This window comes from Pocillopora damicornis, chromosome 10 (assembly GCF_964200805.1).
Source record: "Pocillopora damicornis chromosome 10, jaPocDami1.2, whole genome shotgun sequence".
NCBI classification, from domain to species: Eukaryota; Metazoa; Cnidaria; class Anthozoa; order Scleractinia; family Pocilloporidae; genus Pocillopora; species Pocillopora damicornis.
This window is the reverse complement of record NC_142679.1, coordinates 18,703,575-18,726,252: the sequence shown is the minus strand read 5'-3', so window position 1 is coordinate 18,726,252 and position 22,678 is coordinate 18,703,575. Positions and strand designations below refer to the sequence as shown.

General features: G+C 38.4%; 3 protein-coding genes and 2 long non-coding RNA genes across 8 annotated transcripts; 2 read left to right on the top strand and 3 right to left on the bottom strand.

Annotated features, from left to right (window-relative positions):
- Nucleotides 1-1,513: 1,513 nt before the first annotated feature.
- LOC149039246 (uncharacterized) lies at nt 1,514-3,659 on the bottom strand. The gene is made up of 2 exons (XR_016180182.1): nt 3,513-3,659; nt 1,514-2,696 (listed from the first exon to the last, which is right to left on the bottom strand). It is a non-coding gene; the product is annotated as an uncharacterized LOC149039246 (long non-coding RNA).
- On the top strand, nt 2,930-7,178 carry LOC149039245 (uncharacterized). Of its 3 annotated transcripts, XM_089183906.1 has the most exons (10): nt 2,930-3,097; nt 3,735-3,864; nt 4,056-4,129; nt 4,230-4,342; nt 4,447-4,542; nt 4,650-4,742; nt 4,868-4,968; nt 5,188-5,340; nt 5,503-5,622; nt 5,702-7,178. In XM_089183906.1, exons 2-10 carry the CDS (start codon nt 3,748-3,750, stop codon nt 5,849-5,851), a joined length of 1,017 nt encoding a protein of 338 aa, XP_089040032.1. In that variant the 5' UTR covers nt 2,930-3,097; nt 3,735-3,747; the 3' UTR covers nt 5,852-7,178. The 3 variants fall into 3 exon arrangements, with proteins under 3 accessions (XP_089040032.1, XP_089040033.1, XP_089040035.1); XM_089183907.1 differs by lacking the exons at nt 2,930-3,097; nt 4,447-4,542 and having other exon boundaries at nt 3,743-3,864; XM_089183909.1 differs by lacking the exons at nt 2,930-3,097; nt 4,056-4,129 and having other exon boundaries at nt 3,782-3,864.
- On the bottom strand, nt 5,943-7,688 carry LOC149039244 (uncharacterized). 2 transcript variants are annotated; one of them, XM_089183920.1, is made up of 4 exons: nt 7,550-7,688; nt 7,189-7,417; nt 6,333-6,600; nt 5,943-6,226 (listed from the first exon to the last, which is right to left on the bottom strand). In XM_089183920.1, exons 1-4 carry the CDS (start codon nt 7,565-7,567, stop codon nt 6,172-6,174), a joined length of 570 nt encoding a protein of 189 aa, XP_089040046.1. In that variant the 5' UTR covers nt 7,568-7,688; the 3' UTR covers nt 5,943-6,171. The 2 variants fall into 2 exon arrangements, with proteins under 2 accessions (XP_089040046.1, XP_089040047.1); XM_089183921.1 differs by lacking the exon at nt 5,943-6,226 and having other exon boundaries at nt 6,290-6,600.
- LOC149039243 (uncharacterized) lies at nt 7,688-17,401 on the top strand. The gene is made up of 11 exons (XM_089183910.1): nt 7,688-8,747; nt 8,898-8,988; nt 9,422-9,466; nt 9,655-9,687; nt 10,335-10,364; nt 10,466-10,628; nt 11,760-11,978; nt 12,110-12,247; nt 13,026-13,146; nt 15,173-15,312; nt 15,930-17,401. Exons 3-11 carry the CDS (start codon nt 9,450-9,452, stop codon nt 16,035-16,037), a joined length of 969 nt encoding a protein of 322 aa, XP_089040036.1. The 5' UTR covers nt 7,688-8,747; nt 8,898-8,988; nt 9,422-9,449; the 3' UTR covers nt 16,038-17,401.
- A 3,386-nt stretch (nt 17,402-20,787) lies between these two features.
- Nucleotides 20,788-22,564, bottom strand: LOC113664283 (uncharacterized). The gene is made up of 2 exons (XR_003445619.2): nt 22,299-22,564; nt 20,788-21,482 (listed from the first exon to the last, which is right to left on the bottom strand). It is a non-coding gene; the product is annotated as an uncharacterized LOC113664283 (long non-coding RNA).
- Between the last annotated feature and the right edge of the window lie 114 nt (nt 22,565-22,678).

The window sequence follows — 22,678 nt, the reverse complement described above, 5'->3', positions numbered from 1 at the left end:
TATAGAAATTCCGTTCAACGCACGAAAGGCGAAATGTCACGTCATGTATTATGTATTCAAGTAAAATTCTTGAGAAAAAACGAAACAGATTCAATCTGTTTAACTGGTGCAGTTTCCTGAAGAAATGTTTACTCAAATTGCTGCAAACATAAAGGTGTATTCCCACACACATAGCCAGCCTCCGTAGGCTGTGAACCGTTAGAAATATTTAGGAGGCTCCCGGCGAAAACTAAAAACAACTGATTATACTGAATTACTAACTGGTAATCGCCACACATACAAAGGGCATTGAGCACAATATAAATTGAGCTTTGTAGGTATATTGAGTCCTAAAAATTGGCAAAATTAAAACAATAACTTAAAAATTTACAAAGAAGAGATTTCAGTAAGAACGCATGTTCTTTTGAGTTGATGAAAAAGTTAGAAATATTCACCAGTAGTTAAATGTTTCTCAATGCGCTTCACTTTATTAACGCAGAGTTTGGAAAATGCTATCATGTTTGTAAAGGATTGCCTAACAACATGCAAGGCAGTCTATTTTAAGAGAGAGTGTGAACAAGAATAGTTTTAGCCTAAAGTAGGTCAGATAATACGAATTTTCGGCCCGGGCAATAAAAATACACATTTGTGTAGAGAGGAATGTTCATCATATTTAATTAATGGAGTCTATTCGGCAACATTGTCAATTGATGTATATTCAGTTGTGCTTAATATTCAATAGATACGTCGTATTCACACGGACATAATTTGGCGCGATGGAAGAGAAGGGGGAAGATGAATTGTTGTATTTGGAAATGTCCGCTGCTTAGAGCCAACGATGAATGAGCCCCTGCTTAGAGGTCATGTATCTTTTTGCTCATCACGCTGGGGAAATTTAAATTTTAATAAAAGATTAAGCTGCCTCTCAGCCGCCATGGTGTGATGAAGTGAAATTCTAAATAATTTGATGATTCTTACAGTTTTGCAATTATTTTCACCTTGAGAATCTAATGACCTTGACTGTGGAAGTGCTTACCATAAATTCTGGTGGGCATATGAGAGGTAGCACAAGTGGTAATTGAGTTTTTGAGACGACTTCCTCTATAAACATAGAAGTCGAGCCTAGCAACGTGATTTGTTTTGTGTACTGCAGAAGTGCACGTGAAGTGGAGATTAGGTTTTGTTTTTGTGTTAAGGATATCTTACGCTATAAATCATTTCAGTTCTGATCAGTCTTGTATCCAGTTTATAGGCTTAGCTAAGGTTTAAACTGCCGTTGTACTTCGAAGAAATGATCTAGTAAGGAATTTAAATGGGCAAGAAAGTCTTTCCGTTGGTCACACCGACCCTTATGATTTTCCTGGTTAACTGAGTAATTACTTTAGGATTAACGCATAACCTCATTCAGAGTGTGGTTTTGCGCTGCCTTACCCCTCTTCCGGCACTGGTTTGCGCATCTTTACAATTGAACGTTTGAGTCACAAAGAACTACTTGTATTGGATGAAAAAGAATTTTGACAACTTAAGAAGAAGTAATTTTTGGAATTTTTTAATGCTTTAGAACTCGTGGCTTCTCATTTCACACGGTCAAAATCTCTCCTATTTCATTAGGAAACATTGTGTTGTGCAACCAACGGCTTGATCGTCGTATAAACGACAGTTTTTCCCAGGCCAGAGTAATTTGTTACGTAAGAGCTCTTCGAGAGATCGTATTTCAACCGATGCTTGCAAGAGAGAAAATATTTTGTGTTAAGAAATGTGGATTCCAAAGTAGATGTAACCTTCTTGACGAAGGGAATAACTCAGAAACTGCAAGGTCGCCACACTTCAATACAACCAAGTCTTACTTCCTAGCTCCTTTAATGTATGTAGAACAGTTCTATTGACTGGAACCAAACTGGAGTTTTCTTTTTCTTCATAGAAGGGTAGGGGAGAGGGAGGGAGGAGAGGGACGGGAGAGGGGAGGAGTGGCTTGGCAAATAATTTGAGGCTGGGACAAAAGTGCCAGTGATCTTGGGTGTAAATTTTCCGTGTTCTTGGAGGAAATTTTTTTATATTTGATTTCAACTTCCTCGAATGTTGAACATGTTTTGAAACAAAAATAGCAAATCTATTCACCAAGCGTACTTGGAACAGCCCCTGGCGCGCGCGCCAATATCTAGTTTAAAATTAAATATTTTCTTACTTGGCCTTAAACCACAAACAAGCTCTTGTGAATGTTTCCACACGCAAAGGTCTCCATCTGGTGTAATCTTTTCCCAGATAAGGAAAGAGACCTTCAAAGTACGTGCCCGAATTACACAATTATGCAAATAATTTATAACTCCTGGGGGCCTTAAGCGTAAGCGACTTGAACATAACACAGTCCACTAGATAGGTTATGGTTATCAGTTTAAGTGCCTCTTATTTAGCGCTCTTCTTTCAAGGGCCAAGAAGATATTGAGTAGCGGGTGGGAGTGAAGATTGCCGCAACAGGAATCATTTTCTATCATCTTCCTTAGCAATGTGGCTTCGTGCCCATCATAAAATTGTTTCCTCTGGAACACCAGCCATCCATGAAAGTTTGTTATGAAATATTCACCGTGAGCTGTCTGTCTCGTGCCAGACAGAAATTCGAACTTTGTTTAGACTTCTTGCTAACTTCATGGTCTGATTTCCCAAGGCACTATCACAAGGCTTCACCAATCACTTCTAAAGCAATCCGAAATTTTCTTGCGCTGTTGATATAAGATCATGGGTTTGAGTTTAGTCACGCACACGTCTCCAGACCTTGGCTATAACCAAAATGCAAATATCACTTTAATATACTAAACCAAGTGAACAGGCGATCAATTTGTGTGATTTATTGTCGCTTATCTGAAGACAAATTATATCTTGCGGATGCGAAAGACTTGCGCACGCAAGCCAAATTAATTAACAACACAATGTAAACTTCTTTATCAAAGTTTCTAGATTTCCTCTTGGATGGCGTTGGAGACAGTGACCGTGATAAATGCCAACTTCCTCAGGAAAGAAGGCCTCATTGTTCGCTCATAGCGTTCTCAGAACTCGTTTAAAAAGTTACCTTTATATTCAAATTTACTGCACCTCTTTTAATTCTTAACGTGATTGTTTTTAGGTAGGTGGAGCATGGAAAAAATAGCTCGATAATTTATTGGGAGTATTTTGAAAAATCTGTGTTTTTAAACTTGTGAAGATTCTCACAGTGCAAGCCTCGTCCGATGGCAATGAATCATTCATTTGTTGTGCACTTGAGACAGCAGACAGTAAAACAGTGTTGAAAAAGCAAGGTGTTATGACTGTCTACAGACCAGCTTCATTCTTATCTCGCATTTTTGTTCGTGTGCCTGTTTGAGCGTGCAGATGCCGGACTTGATAAGAAAGACCACCCTTTACCGATCATCTAACATTTCACACACAAATTACTCCAGAGTAATGAGTCATGATATTACCAGAAGTATGTAATAATATTACAAAAATGACAACGTGTTGTTAGCATTCATACACGATCATACAGGGCTATCTGTACGCACCTTGTTATCAGTGATAACGGCTTTTTCCACCATGGGCCGTTGGTTTATCGAATAAGTTAAGCAGAAGGAAAGCGATATCTTTAAATGGACGGTGTATCAAGTTTAAACAAAATGACCTCTCTTTCCCAGATCAGCTGGAAAATTAGCGTGACATATTTAACATAGCGGTTTTCAAGATGTTAAAATCTTGTCTGCAATATTACTAATCCGCTCCTCTTTCAGCGATCGATTTTATATGCCGAAGAACCGAGGGGGGCGGGAAATTTTTAGCGTCTGTACCGACTCCAATGAGTCGATGTTGGCTGCTCAAGAACAAGTGAAGAGTAACCCTGCATATGCTGTGAATGGAGAGGTACAAGTAGTCATTTTAACTTCATTTTGTCTTTGGCCACATACTTATACACCTGCCATACTCGGAGTATATTATGTAGACTGGCACGTACAAAGATATAAAATCTTATATCAGATTGTAAACCTTGAAAATATCTGTGAGTAGAGAAATGTGACCATTTTTATGTTTTGATTTCTACCATTTTCCTGCAGTATGTTATAACAGATGCAAGGCATGATTCCAGTCGATCAGCAGCACACACAACAGTGTCAGCCCTTTCTTTCTTGTGAGATGCTTTCTACTCGATTTCTTTGTATGATATGTTGAACCTCTATTGTGTTCAACACCATTCCTAAAATCATTACATTTGCACTGATTATCTTTAGGACCAAAAAGGTGTTAGCAGTTGTCAACTGGAGTAAGGCCAATGAAACTTCAGCAGTAAGCCGTGAGGTCCCTATGACAAAAGAGCTGTTGACTTATCTCTGTGAGACACAAGGTATGATAAGTTTGCATCCTCAATAATATCATATCACATATGTAATACAAATATGGAGATCAGAAGTATATTTTATAATGCAACTAAAGTAATTCTTTTTTCAGGGTTCCATGTTGCAGAGGTGGCACATGACTTTGTATTACAGCTAAAAACATGGATCTTGTCAAAAGGAATGCTTAATTCCTTTGACTCTTGGCATGGTACTCAGTATACACTTGTATTTTTTGGCTCATTTTGTCTTGATGATTATGACTATTTCTTGAAAATTAGCCTTTTATTGGTATTAAAATTTTTTGTTTATTTTCAGGTGCAAAGTCTGTGACTAAAGCAATGAAGAAAGTTGCCTCAAGACCACAGAGGGATGAGGGCTCAAAGTGGTTTTTTGAATTGTCAGACAAAGGTAAGATATCTCTCTTATGAGAGTCATCGGAAGCTATATTCTCTCTACAATGATCTGCAGATGTCAAATTCCTTCTTGATATGAGATGAATACAATGGAATATAATAATTGTGAATATTTTACAGTGAAAAGTACAAGGACTCATGTGTACTTCTGCATGAAGAACAGTCCACCCACTGAAGAAGAATTTCAGGGTACACTGTTGAATGTAGTTGACCATTACCAGGTAATTTGAATGACTGTTTATTGAGAGAACATAGTATTTTGTTTTCATTTTTGTAAGTACCTTTTGTTGTGTTATTCTAGCAAGATATGACATGATCATTACCTCAAAGATTGCACATATTTCTTTAATAATGGTGAACAAGAGACATTATATTTACTATAATTATTACTACTGATTTATTAATCTATTTTTCCATAACTTGGTGTATTTATTACTCAGGGAAATCATGTCAGATGCCATGCAGAGTCACGGTGCAAGCAGAATGGCTATGTGATGAGCAAAAAACTTTTAACTAAACCTGAAGTAGTAGCTGCCTACAGGAAAGCCATTATGAGCACTTCAATTTATAGGCATGCATCAGACTACATGCAGGTAAATAATTGACACATGCTGTATGTTTATGTTTCTTTGCATGAAGAAGTTTATCTCTTCTTCCAAATTAATGATGTTGAGGTAAGGGCCATAAATGAGTTGAACAAAATAATTCATTTTCCAGTTAAAGAAAAATCACCCATAATTTGTTGCCTTCTTTAGTGCAGGGAAACATATTGGATTGAGTCTCTCCATTCAGTGATGCTCATTTATGCTGCAAAGCGAATTCATTATGGGGATGACTCATACAACATGCGCATGGAGTTAGCCATTCTTGATTGGGTAAGAAACTTATCTAAATAACTTTGGCACTTTTTGGATTCACTGCTTTCTCATGTTTATTGACTCATTTGTCTTACAGAATGAAAATGTGAATCGAGAAGCATCGTCTCTACAGATGTACCAACATGCCAGGCATCCAAATCGCTTGGCAGAGACCAGGGTGCTTACTTCAAAGACATTTCATTTCAGAGAAACTATCTGGTCTACCTTTTTTAATTTAAACAAATGATGTCTCATCTGTTTTCCATTGCACCACAGTTTCTGTGATAATTACAACTAGGAGCCCAAATGTCCTGTAAAATATGTGAGGTCATTAGGGAGGACCAATTCTACCAACTGCTGGTACTAAGTGATGAAAACATGAGTATGAGGTTTGACACTAGGTATTTTCCAAGCAGACTCATTATCTGTTACTTTTCTCTGCACTGTATATCTTTTCCTAACTTATAGGAAAGTCACTATAATTTGCTGTGTGGACATTATAAAATGGACCATAAACAATTTGGTACTTGGGCTCTCTTTGACGTGGGCATTTGAATGAGAATTTTATTATTCCCTTTTATGCCCCATATAGGGAATACCAGGAGGGTTAGGAAACCTTGACCTCACATCTTTTATAACATATGGGGAATACCAGGAGGGTTAGGAAACCTTGACCTCACATCTTTTATAACATATAGGGAATACCAGGAGGGTTAGGAAACCTTGACCTCACATCTTTTATAACACAATTGGGCATCCTTTCCCGCACAGCATTAACGTGGTCCCCCAGTTCGACTTTTCTAGCCTGATAAATAGGGTCTTTCCAGAGCCCACATTTGTTCAATGCTCTCCAGTATGTCTTGTAATCTTTTCTTCGTCGCGCGTGATTTTGAATATGTGCTTCGCGATAGCCGAGGTATTCGCGACTGTCGGTCGTTACACATGGCGTTTGCCGACAGTAAATACACATTTCGAACTCGTCCCCTCTTGCATCAGCTATTGTGGAGACAAAGTAAAACAACTATTAGAGCGAAAGCGTAACTGAACAGTCATGAAGTCTGATATGATCGTACAACTGGTCTTCCCGCCTGCATTTTATTTTGGACAATTTTTATGTACATTTTTCATGTTTCATTGACAAGTTTGCCCAAGGTGTAGTATAAAATATTGCAATAAATACAACCTGTAGTTCTAAAGAAATAACTCTTTTCAAAACATTCTTAGGCAGGACAAAACGTTCTGTAGGTGTCACGCAAGGCTGCATTTCGGAAAATGAAGGCATCAAAAGGAAGCAGTCTAAGACATGAACTGTCGCATCATACGAAAAAATCTGTGGTTTGCAAGTATATTCTAACTAGTATTTCCTAGTTTGTAAAAACTCTGCAATTAGTTACTTCTGAGAAATTATAGTGTTACGCGAGTGTTTCAATCTTGGTGATACATTATCACAGTGATTGTTAGTGTCGAACTGTAGCCCTAAGTTACCTTTCTAATGTATTGTTCCAAAGGTCAAGGATCATCCAGTATTGTTGTAATCATATTATACTAAGATTAAAAAAAAAGAAAAAGAAAAAGGAATCGCACCATTTGTGGAGGAAGCCCGTACAGATGATTCGTTTGGCGACATCGACGCCTGGACATGTTGAAGTGAATCGCTGGTCGGCGACGGTCCACTCGCGCGCTCCAGAACTTCGCCTGCAACAGTCGCTCTGCTTCTACTTTTCTTCCGCTGGGTTGACAGCACTACCCCTTCGCATTGTTGAAGAAATGCCTTGAACATTTCTTCATCTTTTCTTTTTATTCTTACAGTTATCTAAATCCAGTATTGAAACAGACATGAAATTACGCCATGGCAATTTTGGGTGATGGCGAAGCGAATCATTTCGAATTTCAAATTTACCGCCAAAAACGAAGACGGTTTCGTTCGGAGGAAGGTAATACAAACCTCAACAAATTCTTCCATTTTGATGAAAACATAGAAATTTACCGAGAAATGCGCCTCTGGTCAGTGCCTTGCATTGACTGCAGCTCAAGCTGTTTTGGAGTTCTGTATGCCACGACGGTTGATTGACAAATGATCCAGAGGTACCAAAGGCACCTCTCCTTTTATAGCGTCGCAATGGTGTCTTTCCGCTTATGGGCAGTTATACTCCCCTAAAAATAATGTTTGCAATTGTTTTGTTTAAACGACCGGAAATTGGAAGGGAAATTTTGTATTGGTACCCTGGGTGCGTCTCATGTAAAATGCTTATCGCTCATTGGCAAGGCTGAAGCCCCACTGCGATTCGCACTCCATTGAAGTAACTTCATTTACATTCATTTCAATTATATAATTTGCGGTTTCGGAGTGTGAACGCGTGACTTGGGGCTGACGATAAATTAGTCCGATGATTTAATCGCGCCCGACTTATAACAAGCGGATTCGAGCTTTAATCGTTTAGTGTGTATAACGATACCCATAGTGAGTTAGTTACAGTGCAAAGTTTCGGTACGCTCGATATTTAAAGCTGACAACCCATAGAGATTCAGAGAAAACATTAAAGTTTTGACGTGAAAGCGAAAGGCAGCTATTTTTTATCGTGCAGAATCACAAGACGGTTTAAGCTCTTAAAGAACTTGGGCTGAATACAAAATAGCTGAAAACAAGTGCTGTATTGTGAACTTTCGTTGCGCCCGAGACACCATCTAGTAAGTGCTAGGGACAACGGTACTTCGACGTTTAATTGATAAACAGCATTTTGAAAAGATTTCTGCTCTGTTGCGTTGATCCGCTTGTTAGCATTTCGTAGATTAAACTTTGCCGTTTATGGAAGTAGACTTTTTTTCTTTCGTGCAAAGTACTTGGCACGTGAAATTTATGTCCACTCGACTGCTAACGTATGGGCTGTCTATTGACAAAGGATGTTTTTGTCGAGAGAATGTTGAATGGCTTTGCTCCAACGGAATGCAATGGCATGCAAATTACAGGTTATGAACATCACAAATTAAACATTGTCAAGCCAGCCATTGTTGTCCCAGATACTGCCAAGACATGTCAAAGTGCTAAACCAATGAAGAATGTGCAAAATGAGATATTATTTTCTTTTTCTTTTCTACAGGGAAAACGTGGAGAGAGAGGTCCCATGGGTCCTCAAGGACCGAGGGTAAGTTGGGCACTATTTAAAAAATAGTTGATTTCTTCGTTTCTTCCCCAGTTTTTGCAATCAATGCTGCGACTGTTTTTGTAATGTTGTCCCCGATCTTTACTTAGTGAAGCGTGTGTTGTTTGAAAACATTAGTTTCTTTTGTTTCAGGGAGAACAGGGTCCACAAATTTCCCTTCCAATATGTGAACCCGGAGAGTACGTCACATCCGACGGGAAGCAGTTAAAATGCGTTAAATTTGGTACGTCATAAAATGTTTGCTCTATTCTGGTATCTTTTTAATCATAGTGACTTTGCTGTTTATTCAGATCGTTTCAGCTCGTAATATTCCTGATTAGTTACTTTGATTACGATAGTCTTGAAATAGATCTTTTATGTATAGCACACCCATTAGCACGCCCCTGTACCGCCCCCTTTGTGTCACGTCATAACGTTCAATGAGTAACGTACGATAATTAATAACGCGTGCGTGTAAAAGATTCACTGACACATTACGATGATTATTTTTCTACGTAGTTCGGCGATTTTTGAATATAGCCTCTTTTTTAAACTCTTTTGTGTTTTTGGAGTTAATCCCTTTGCATCTTTTGTCTTTTTACGTTCCGTGACGAAGTAGAAATCCAGTTTACATCAAGCCTGTTTGAACGTTCCATTTTGTTTTTGTTTTTTTCCAGGTGAAGAAGTTTGTAGAGCTGTATCGAAATGCGACGGTACTTCAGGTACTTGTCAACGCTGTTTGTCATTACTCTGAGTATTGTTGCTATCATACCAAGAACTGAAGCGCAATATTCAAGGGTTTTGTTTGTTTTGTGTGGTCAGTAAAGCAATCTCTAGTTCAATCAGGATTCATGCTGATAATTGGTGATGAGGCAAGTTTCTAATTGTTTTTTCCTTTCTATTTATCCAGGTTACCAACCAACAACGCCTACTCTTTCCACAAGTAAGAAAAGTTACGCTTCGTAATCCCCAGAAATAGTGACAGGGGAATATTCTACAGATTTCGGCGAATTTGAATTAAGAGAAAAAGGCTTTCATTCGACTTTCAAACGATGAAGTATTCTGACAATAAAATTTTATAATTGACAATTTAAGTAAAAATGTGAGGTGCTTTCACAAACCATGCAAGATATACGACACTATATTATCACTCGTAGAAGGTGTTGCCTATTTGTTTATTTGTTTTGAGGAAATAAATGCTTTCGTCGTAATTTGAGCCAAGAAAAAAAAACGTAAAAAGAGATACCCTTGCGGTCAAATTTTACAAAGAAAGGAATTTTCATGATTTCAATTAATGATTTCATTACTCGATAGAAATAGTTCAGTGGAACAAATTAACAACCGAGCCCACATTCTAGAAAAAGAAATTTGTGGTTAACTAACTTCAATTAGTACGCCTTCCAAAACCACACCGACTGAAAGGTTGTGATTGGCTCTTTAATAGTCGAGATAGTTCTAAGCTCTACGTACCATTGCTCTTTGTAGTTTTGTGGATAATATGGTTTAAGGTATTAATTGTCTAAACTGTGTAATAGTTGAAAACTGGCCTAGATTGCGTTGGTAATTGATGGAATGTCTTTCTCTTTGCAGCACCAACTCCCACTCAGCCTCCGGTGAAAGGTAAGATGATGGGGAATTGGGGCGAGATATGATCGTCTTTCAAGGTACAGCACAGCGGTCTTTTTACCCCATTACTAACCACGTGCCCTATCTTTTTTCAGAAAACGTAACCATGACCAAGTTTATGAAGAAATACATGATACAAACCCTGTACATGGACGCATGGGACCTAGAAACGTTTTACATAGGCGATCAGCTTTTCCTTGGCGTGTCCCAGCTGGGAGGAAAAAGCTTTGTTATTTACAAGTGGGACAACGACCACAGGTGAGCATGTATATGCAAAACTTTTAACCCTTTAATTCCCACAAGTGATCAACATAAAACTTCTCCTTACAATATCCATACATTCTTCAGCAAACAGATAATGAGAATATTCAAACTTATCAGGTAGAAGCTGCTATCTTGATCTAGCACCAAGTTCCCATAACTAATTTACAAGGAAATTAGTAGCAGCTACAGGGGAGAATTAACAATCAGATCTTGGGAGTTAAAGTCCCAATCAGGTTCTACTGAGTCAGGAGCCAATCACTCAGAGCTTCCGTCTTCCATACTTTTGCAAAGGTCTTCGTTTAAAATTCAGACTTGTTAAGATATTCTAGGAGATTCTACACCCTTTTTTTGCGAATGCTGTTGTTTCCAATGTCTGTATCAAAAGCAGTTAGTCAGGAGAACCACTTTTCTACGGTGACATAATTTCGGTTACATGATCATTATAACTGATAAAGGATGAGCTCTTCCAATTGCATTGGATCAATGCCTGTCTCTGAACAACTGCGCACCTACCCGTCTCCTGACCTAAAATTAATCCTAATTGTTATCAGTTGACTGTTGTAGGGTTAGGGGAGGGGTAGGTGCGTAGTTGCTCAGATACTGACATTGATCCATTGTAACAATCGTAACTGATTTTTCTATCCAAACTCGACCAGCGAGAAAGTCTTATCTTATCACAACACAAGTTATTAAATCCTTGTTCCAGAGATAAAGTATGGAAAATTTGACGCTCTGAGGCATGCAATCCTAACGTTTTGGTGTTTACACAAAAATTGACGAGCCAAAACGTCGGTCAACATCTGAGCTCCAACTGTTATCAATCATGACTACGAAGGCAACGAGAGATGTCCACTACGCCATATACAATACTCGTTGTATTAACGAAGCTGCCACCCAATCAAGTGACAGCCAGTTGCTTACGTCATCATGATTGATAGCAGCTCAAGAGCCCGTTCTCTGGTGGAATTTATAATACCTAAAGTAGAGTAACTTTCGATAAAAATTTAAAATCTTTAAAGTATTAGTTATTTTGTTCTTTTGCAAAAGCAACATCGACGTTTATCGTTCTTTTGTGTATTTCCTTTTTATTTCAATTAATTTTTTTTTCATGTTTTCTTGGGTCAGGCTGAGGCTGATCTTGGAGCAACTGCAGTAAAGATTAAAGAGGACGCCGCTACCTTGAATGTAAGGGAGGCTCAGCTGAAACAGCAAGAGGAGAGATTGAGGAGAGAGCAGGAAGAATTCGAGCGGAAGCGGATTGGATTTGAGGAAGAGAGGGACAGAATCGGAAAGTTGGGTCTCGAGGTGCAGAAGAGATCACGGGAGATCGAGGAACTTTGCGCAGTAAGTTTCCGCTTCCGATTTCTTTTTAGTCGGACGGTTGTCAATCCCTTTTTTTCTGTACCTACCTACGATGATATTCAACAACAGACTTGCACTTGCACTCTCATTAACTAAATATTTTTTTCTCCTAGGATGCTGGTCGGGCGCGCAATGACGGTGAGCATGCCCTGGAACTAGCAGAACGCGTGCGAGTAAATGCGGAGGCTCAAAGAGCGGAAGCTGAAGGAATGTTCCTGGTCGTGCAGGAGAAAGAACGGCAACTGGCACAGGTATGATATTCAGTCAAATGAAGTAATATTAGCAATATTTGTCCTATAATCATTTCCCTGTCAGATAGGCGCATTTGGGGTAAAGTTGCGGAATTTCTACTTCTCTGACTGAATGTTTAACTTGAATCTAAGTTAAAACTTTTGAACCCAAAGAGGTGACTTGCACCTTACTTCTCCTAACACTGTCACTGCTAAATTAAATTGTACGGTTATGAGAATAAAGAAAATGATCACAACAGAAAGGAGCTCTTGTGATATTTTACCATCTCTTTTATCTTACGTTATGTTTTTCTTGTCGAAGGTAATTTTTTTACGTCGCAACAAACAATTCAAAAGTATAACGACGTAGCTACCTGAAATTTCAAAAAAGGCATGGCGCCTGTGTGTAACTAGTCGGAGACTGAAATCGCGAGCACACTCATGATGAACACAGCGCAGATTCTGGCAGGTTATGATGTCTGTGCGGGCAATGTTCGCATTGTTTTCATCTCAGACCCTAAAAGGGTTACAGCAAGTTATACCACATCCGTTTCAAACTTGGCATGTGATTTGAATTGCTTCTATCCATATTTCTTTTGTTTCAGCGCGCTTTCTGTCGCTATGGTTGATAAAAACCAGGGGAAATGAACAATCTCTATCTTTGCTGCCTTTCCATTTTACTTTCAGACTTTTATTATCATTTTTATTATTATTATTATTATTATTATTATTATTATTGCGCCGTTCTTTCTAAAAGCTGGTGGCTTTTCGTTGTCAACTGCTCCCTTGTTGTTCGTAGGATCGTCTTGCTATCGCTCATGAGCGTCGTATGCTGGAGAAAGACAAGCAGTTAGGGCGATGTTGGCAGTGTGAGGGACGGCGGGCGAGTCCTGCAGGACAGATTCATGCAGCATCCCAAGGTATAAAACTGACGGAAGTCGTAAATAACACTTGTTTAATCTTTTCATTGAATTAACCTCCTATTTATTTAGCCTTTTCGCCTCCACTAGTTCAAATATAAGATAGCGCCTTATGCGTGTTGAACGAGGTTCCGGTCGGTTCAGAGTCAGCCGGATCTTTTACAAAGTCAATTTTCTCTTGGGACACCTTCGTTCAACTGACATAAGCTTTGAGTCCCGAATGAATGAAAAAAAAATATAGGTAACTCTTTGAAAACCTTTTTATCCGTCACCTTCTATGAATGGACTCTACTTTGGCTGCATAGCGGGTGCTGTGTTTGTTCTCGCCGCGCATATGGCTTGCTTCTCGGCGAGCGCCTGTTGCCCAAGCAAGACATACCTGTCCGTGGCATGGCTCCTTCAAAAGTGTTCCAGTGAGAAGGATTCCACTGTACAATAGTAGAGGATTATATTTATAGAAAAATGCTTAAAGTGGTTTGTGAGGAAGTATGAATATGGTGGCTCAGAAACTGCTGATGAAATATCTATAACAGCTGATGCTAGAAATTCGGCTGAGCCGACAGATGTGTATGAGAGAGGTAATCTGACTGAGATCAGAAATAATGAAGGCGATTTACAGAAAGTTTTGGGACGATAGTCATCAGCACGCTGTTAGGCAGTTCTTGTTAGCGTGGATGGTGCCTGTAAATCATCTGCGTTGCATGTCACTGCATTTCCGAAGACTTGGGTCGATAAGCGCTCAGTTTAGACTGCGCGGCACCAGGTTGATTCCGTTTTTATTAAAACCTAATTAGCACGGGAAAAATCTTCAGCGGTTAAGTTTTTGTTTTAATGAGTGATGATTAAATTAGAAATATCTTTCTGTTAGATTTTACGAAGCGGTGTTTCCTGTGGTTTACCAAACACTGATTCCATTATTATCCTAAGAATAATGTGTGATGAAAGGAAACCGATATCTGTGCATTCTAGAGAACAAGTGGTCCTCTTGTAACCATATTGATATCACGTGCGTTTCGTGTAAGCAGTCCTTTTAATTTCGATGTGCTTCTAGTATGACAAGGTAGTATATTTCCAAACTTTGCTTTGAAAGTCGGAAAATGATTTACATAAGCGCACTTGTCTAAATAATTATTTTTTTGCTATCATATATACATAAGCCAAAAAAGACTCGTCAAGAACGTTTGTCACCGAAAAAATAGTGGATCAGAAGTTACCTTATACCTTCCTCTAAAAGTTTCTCGACAAGTCTTCTCGTTCATTAACTGGCATATCCGTTGCAGGACTTGTCAAAATGTCGTAACTCCCCTTCTTTACTGCCAGGGAAAACTTGTCAAAGAAATCTTGCTGGTGTAAATCAGGCTTAAATCTTACAATCAAATGAACTGCAGCTTTTGATGAAAACAAAAAACAAGAATCAGGCCCTGAATTTTAAAGTCTCTTTTCAGTCCGTATGACAGAGATTCTCTATCTGATGATCATTTTATTTCATTTATTCTCATATCAACACAAATCAATGAAGTCTGACCTTAAAATCGCTGAATAATGACTTAACACACGATTCTCAGAAATCTGTGCACATATGAGTATTTCGTGTATTATCCACGCTCGTATTATCCGTGGATTTTCAGCTGAATAAAGTTGTTTTGTCGTCAGAAGGTTGCCTGGTGTAAGTCTCTGAAAGGAAGTGGGACAAGCGCCAAGATTAAAGCTGCGACAATTCTTCTACTTTCACTGTTCAAACTTTTAATCATTTTATATTTATATTCTAGATAAATCACATTTTTTTCCTTCCACAGAAAATGACCCTTCCTAAAGGTCATACACACTCAGTTAAAATAGACTACTTACCGATTTCTTGCTCTATACAGCCTTCAGTCCACAAACAAAGCACTTCCTCCGTCATTTCACAACAGGTCTTGATTCTTGGCCTAATTTTCTTAAGCCGTGAAAATGTTATTTTGCTTACACAGATATTAGTTCCCATCTCATCGATTTATACTAATCGTAAAGTCATTTGATTTCACAGTTTCAGATTCGCCGGCAGTGGACACGTCAGTCCTTACCCACCCATCCCTACCAATGTCTACACCTGGAACTCCTGACTTGTTGGTCAACACTCTGGAGTTGAAACGGACACTTCGAAAGTGGTCACATGACAAAGAAAAGGTAACTGTGATGTCTGCAACAGACGAAAAAGTTAAAGAAATTAAGTATTAGACAAGTTAGTCGTATTACCTGTGGCGAACTAAATTACCCTGTTATACTTTCCCACCGACACACGGCGCCACAGTTTCTTTAGAAACTTACCCCCTTTATTCATTTACCAATAGTAAAGTCGCTAAGAGCTTTCCTGATATCATTCTGAGCTTGAGGTACTTACCTTAGTATCTTGCTCTATTCGGAGAAATCGAACGATTCGGAAGAGTTCGTGATGTCGATGAGCTGAGGTCGAAGATTTTGTGGCGGTTTCGGTCTTAGATTGGGATGATAGCAATGGAAAATTGTTCAGTTCGAGAATTGGACGATTATTCAACGCTTTGCCTAGCCAGGCTGTTGTTATCTCAAGCACGTGGTTGAATTTATTTATTCATCTCAGTTCATAGTAGTCCGTATTTGTAGTTGATATTCTGGGTCAATTTTTTTGTGCCAAGTAAAAGAACGACTTAAAAGAGATTTTTCTTTTGAAATTTTTACCGTCGAGGTTGTTCTTGGACGTCTCCTCCTTTTGTCGACGTGAGTTGATGAACTACTATGACACATTAATTTTCGTCTTTTTTCATCAGGATGAAGAATTTCTGGAACAAGAGGCGCAGTTTCTGAATAGATTGCAGAAGTCACGTGACACCAGCAAGCTTAAGTCCAGTCTTCCTTTGAATTCAACTGTTTACTAACGTGATCACGTGAGTGGTATATCGTTGCTGATGTCTGTACGAACTGAAGGAATTTACTATGCGGTCTTGTTTGTTTGTTTTTCTTTTTAAACGATCGAGTCCCATAGGTAATAAAAACTGCACACGCACAAGTAAGGACACGAACTAATTGGTGAAGTCGTTTCGTGGATTGCACACTTCTATTTAATTTAAGAAAGTAACATTTTCTTGCGGACAAGCAAGTAAACATCCTTCGTCGTGTGTTTAGAAGCTACAAATGCTGCGGAGAAATATTTTATTATTGTTTGTGAGAAGTCGAGTGAAAAATTAATCAAAATGACAGAACCATTGAGTTTGGGCGACAGTCAGACGACATGCGTACACGCTTCTCTTTTTTGTTGTGAAACATCTTTAAATTAATAAGTTAGCATAACATTATGTGCGTTTATTGGTTTGTTTTTTTTTTGCTCATTACTCGATTATCTTAGTTACCTTAGTTGGCAATATGTTGGCATGCTAAGTTATATTTTTTCTCTCCAGTTCACCCTCTTAGTTTGTCGTCTCTTTTGTCTAATAACCAAAGAGCCTTTTAACGATATAGGTTCGTGTGGCTCCTTGCCAGCTTCAACTCTCAAATCTTTATAGCCAGCCAGTCAGTCTGTGACGTTTTGACATGAGACACAATTGATAGTAAAAAGAATGACGTCACAGGATGACGTGTGTTGTTTCTTGTTCAAACGCTATAACTCAGATAGGCAACTTCAATTATTTTTTCTAGTAGCGAGAACAGTTAACGGATCAACCCTTCTCGTAAACCTTACTTGCCCGCCAACGTCACTAATCAGTGACATTTAAGAAACTTTTCACTTTTATCCTTTTTTTTCTTTCCTTTCATTTCCTTTCGTTTTTCTTATTTGGTATGGGAAAGGTTTGGGGAGGTCACGTCACGGAATTTCTCTTTTATTTATTCTTTTTTCTAATGACATCAAAGGTCAAAGAATACACAAGAAATAAATGAGACTCTTAAAGCATGGAGAAGTTCGTCAAGGATTGCAAATGACCACGTACGCCAAATGTAGGCTGAATTGCTGTAGATGGGTATACCTTGATCAAGCCCCACTATTAAAAGCAATGAATTTTACTTCAATTCTTTTCTAAAAAAATAACTACTTTTTGAAACCCTTTTTTCTATCTTTCTCTGCTGTATTAGTCAGAACATGACCTATTCCTAGGTTCCGATTATCAAACAACTAGATTCTCATTCTGCTTTTTGTGGCTTCAGGTCACAAAATTTGAGAATTATTTTGTCTTTCCAGGCAGAAATGATAATGTACAGATATTTTACTTTGTGTAGCAAAATCATAATAAAATTATTGTTATCAAAACCTCTGGTAATGAGTTTTAAACCTCATTTTAGTAGAATATTCAGGCTCATTCTATGCCATCCTACTTATTGTAAAACATGCAGCAGAAATATAAATACTCTTGCTATCGTCTACAAACCAATACAGACTTAAAAAACCTTCCTCCTTTCTGTAATGTGTCATGGTCTTATTTCACCTTATCTCAACCTATATCTCCTTGACAAGACTAGAATGTGCGCCATTATTTTACGTCTCTCTTGTATTTTCCGTTAAAAAAGATTACTTCCGATTCCTCGCATTGAATTTTGCGCCCCTAATAATTCAGATACGTGCTGCACTCTGCAAACCGACGCAAACCGGATTTCGCTCAAGAATTCTGCATTATCTACGCGAAGAAGGAACTCCAGCAATTTTGGTTACGCCCACTAAATTTGCGGCCGAAGTATGTTTCAATCTGTGAATTTTTTTTTCAAATCGTCTTTTAAATTTTTGAATTGCCAGACAGCAGATAATCAGAAAAATACACGATCATACAATTTAGTGTAAAGCCATGTTATCCGGCCTTCTTTCTGTCAGACGATTAACGTAGCAAATCGGTTTAATTCTTATCGTGCCGGCATTGCAAGGTTCGTGTGATGCCGTGATGTTTTCCTCACATTATTCGTGATAATTATTTCCGCTGGTTGAGAGTTTTCAAGACCATCCGATCGATGAAATTCCATTACAAAGCCATTAAAGTACGCAAGGGTTAATACCAACAGTCAATCAATCTATCTATCTGTCAATCATTCAATATATCGCCACAAAAGCATTGAAGTATAATTTGATATCATCAATCTATTTATTAATCATTAATTCGCCCCTTCGTATATTGAAGCAAGCAGTTTATAAATATTTTGTGTGTCGTTCTCTTTTCTTTCAAATTTAGACTTTGCGATTTTCCAAAGTTGTCACAAACAAGAAGTTCATGACATTGCCCGCAAAAGCAGTATTTAAAATCGCTATTTTTGGTCCCGCTTACGTTTCATGTTGTACGCTAAAACCAATATTTCATTCTAAACTCGATATTCTGTTGCTCTTTGGGGCGGTAAAGTTTCGAAACTAAGGTGTGCCCAAAAACGAAAACAATGCTAACAACATCAAATGTATACGATATTTAACGGTGTCTTTCTACATTATCTTTACATCGCGTTTGCCTAAGGATGTTACTAAAAGTTTGGTTTAAATATTTACAAATATATAGTTTCTGGGAAGTTAATGTAAACTTACTGGTGCATGTATTTGATGTATGAGGCTGAGTGTTTTTTCGAAGCTCTTTCTGAGAAGCTCGATGTTGTCTTGGAAAACAATGAAGGTCGTGATATCCTTTTTGTTGGAAATATTTGTCAGTTAACTATAGAAATTCCGTTCAACGCACGAAAGGCGAAATGTCACGTCATGTATTATGTATTCAAGTAAAATTCTTGAGAAAAAACGAAACAGATTCAATCTGTTTAACTGGTGCAGTTTCCTGAAGAAATGTTTACTTAAATTGCTGCAAACATAAAGGTGTATTCCCACACACATAGCCAGCCTCCGTAGGCTGTGAACCGTTAGAAATATTTAGGAGGCTCCCGGCGAAAACTAAAAACAACTGATTATACTGAATTACTAACTGGTAATCGCCACACATACAAAGGGCATTGAGCACAATATAAATTGAGCTTTGTAGGTATATTGAGTCCTAAAAATTGGCAAAATTAAAACAATAACTTAAAAATTTACAAAGAAGAGATATCAGTAAGAACGCATGTTCTTTTGAGTTGATGAAAAAGTTAGAAATATTCACCAGTAGTTAAATGTTTCTCAATGCGCTTCACTTTATTAACGCAGAGTTTGGAAAATGCTATCATGTTTTTAAAGGATTGCCTAACAACATGCAAGGCAGTCTATTTTAAGAGAGAGTGTGAACAAGAATAGTTTTAGCCTAAAGTAGGTCAGATAATACGAATTTTCGGCCCGGGCAATAAAAATACACATTTGTGTAGAGAGGAATGTTCATCATATTTAATTAATGGAGTCTATTCGGCAACATTGTCAATTGATGTATATTCAGTTGTGCTTAATATTCAATAGATACGTCGTATTCACACGGACATAATTTGGCGCGATGGAAGAGAAGGGGGAAGATGAATTGTTGTATTTGGAAATGTCCGCTGCTTAGAGCCAACGATGAATGAGCCCCTGCTTAGAGGTCATGTATCTTTTTGCTCATCACGCTGGGGAAATTTAAATTTTAATAAAAGATTAAGCTGCCTCTCAGCCGCCATGGTGTGATGAAGTGAAATTCTAAATAATTTGATGATTCTTACAGTTTTGCAATTATTTTCACCTTGAGAATCTAATGACCTTGACTGTGGAAGTGCTTACCATAAATTCTGGTGGGCATATGAGAGGTAGCACAAGTGGTAATTGAGTTTTTGAGACGACTTCCTCTATAAACATAGAAGTCGAGCCTAGCAACGTGATTTGTTTTGTGTACTGCAGAAGTGCACGTGAAGTGGAGATTAGGTTTTGCTTTTGTGTTAAGGATATCTTACGCTATAAATCATTTCAGTTCTGATCAGTCTTGTATCCAGTTTATAGGCTTAGCTAAGGTTTAAACTGCCGTTGTACTTCGAAGAAATGATCTAGTAAGGAATTTAAATGGGCAAGAAAGTCTTTCCGTTGGTCACACCGACCCTTATGATTTTCCTGGTTAACTGAGTAATTACTTTAGGATTAACGCATAACCTCATTCAGAGTGTGGTTTTGCGCTGCCTTACCCCTCTTCCGGCACTGGTTTGCGCATCTTTACAATTGAACGTTTGAGTCACAAAGAACTACTTGTATTGGATGAAAAAGAATTTTGACAACTTAAGAAGAAGTAATTTTTGGAATTTTTTAATGCTTTAGAACTCGTGGCTTCTCATTTCACACGGTCAAAATCTCTCCTATTTCATTAGGAAACATTGTGTTGTGCAACCAACGGCTTGATCGTCGTATAAACGACAGTTTTTCCCAGGCCAGAGTAATTTGTTACGTAAGAGCTCTTCGAGAGATCGTATTTCAACCGATGCTTGCAAGAGAGAAAAATATTTTGTGTTAAGAAATGTGGATTCCAAAGTAGATGTAACCTTCTTGACGAAGGGAATAACTCAGAAACTGCAAGGTCGCCACACTTCAATACAACCAAGTCTTACTTCCTAGCTCCTTTAATGTATGTAGAACAGTTCTATTGACTGGAACCAAACTGGAGTTTTCTTTTTCTTCATAGAAGGGTAGGGGAGAGGGAGGGAGGAGAGGGACGGGAGAGGGGAGGAGTGGCTTGGCAAATAATTTGAGGCGGGGACAAAAGTGCCAGTGATCTTGGGTGTAAATTTTCCGTGTTCTTGGAGGAAATTTTTTTATATTTGATTTCAACTTCCTCGAATGTTGAACATGAAGCTATTGTGTTTTGAAACAAAAATAGCAAATCTATTCACCAAGCGTACTTGGAACAGCCCCTGGCGCGCGCGCCAATATCTAGTTTAAAATTAAATATTTTCTTACTTGGCCTTAAACCACAAACAAGCTCTTGTGAATGTTTCCACACGCAAAGGTCTCCATCTGGTGTAATCTTTTCCCAGATAAGGAAAGAGACCTTCAAAGTACGTGCCCGAATTACACAATTATGCAAATAATTTATAACTCCTGGGGGCCTTAAGCGTAAGCGACTTGAACATAACACAGTCCACTAGATAGGTTATGGTTATCAGTTTAAGTACCTCTTATTTAGCGCTCTTCTTTCAAGGGCCAAGAAGATATTGAGTAGCGGGTGGGAGTGAAGATTGCCGCAACAGGAATCATTTTCTATCATCTTCCTTAGCAATGTGGCTTCGTGCCCATCATAAAATTGTTTCCTCTGGAACACCAGCCATCCATGAAAGTTTGTTATGAAATATTCACCGTGAGCTGTCTGTCTCGTGCCAGACAGAAATTCGAACTTTGTTTAGACTTCTTGCTAACTTCATGGTCTGATTTCCCAAGGCACTATCACAAGGCTTCACCAATCACTTCTAAAGCAATCCGAAATTTTCTTGCGCTGTTGATATAAGATCATGGGTTTGAGTTTAGTCACGCACACGTCTCCAGACCTTGGCTATAACCAAAATGCAAATATCACTTTAATATACTAAACCAAGTGAACAGGCGATCAATTTGTGTGATTTATTGTCGCTTATCTGAAGACAAATTATATCTTGCGGATACGAAAGACTTGCGCACGCAAGCCAAATTAATTAACAACACAATGTAAACTTCTTTATCAAAGTTTCTAGATTTCCTCTTGGATGGCGTTGGAGACAGTGACCGTGATAAATGCCAATTTCCTCAGGAAAGAAGGCCTCATTGTTCGTTCATAGCGTTCTCAGAACTCGTTTAAAAAGTTACCTTTATATTCAAATTTACTGCACCTCTCTTAATTCTTAACGTGATTGTTTTTAGGTAGGTGGAGCATGGAAAAAATAGCTCGATAATTTATTGGGAGTATTTTGAAAAATCTGTGTTCTTAAACTTGTGAAGATTCTCACAGTGCAAGCCTCGTCCGATGGCAATGAATCATTCATTTGTTGTGCACTTGAGACAGCAGACAGTAAAACAGTGTTGAAAAAGCAAGGTGTTATGACTGTCTACAGACCAGCTTCATTCTTATCTCGCATTTTTGTTCGCGTGCCTGTTTGAGCGTGCAGATGCCGGACTTGATAAGAAAGACCACCCTTTACCGATCATCTAACATTTCACACACAAATTACTCCAGAGTAATGAGTCATGATATTACCAGAAGTATGTAATAATATTACAAAAATGACAACGTGTTGTTAGCATTCATACACGATCATACAGGGCTATCTGTACGCACCTTGTTATCAGTGATAACGGCTTTTTCCACCATGGGCCGTTGGTTTATCGAAACAAAATGACCTCTCTTTCCCAGATCAGCTGGAAAATTAGCGTGACATATTTAACATAGCGGTTTTCAAGATGTTAAAATCTTGTCTGCAATATTACTAATCCGCTCCTCTTTCAGCGATCGATTTTATATGCCGAAGAACCGAGGGGGGCGGGAAATTTTTAGCGTCTGTACCGACTCCTTAAATGTGTACTTTCACGATCTTGTTAGCACTTCCGGTCCGCCATGCCCTTCATGCGTCGCAATGGTGTCTTTCCGCTTATGGGCAGTTATACTCCCCTAAAAATAATGTTTGCAATTGTTTTGTTTAAACGACCGGAAATTGGAAG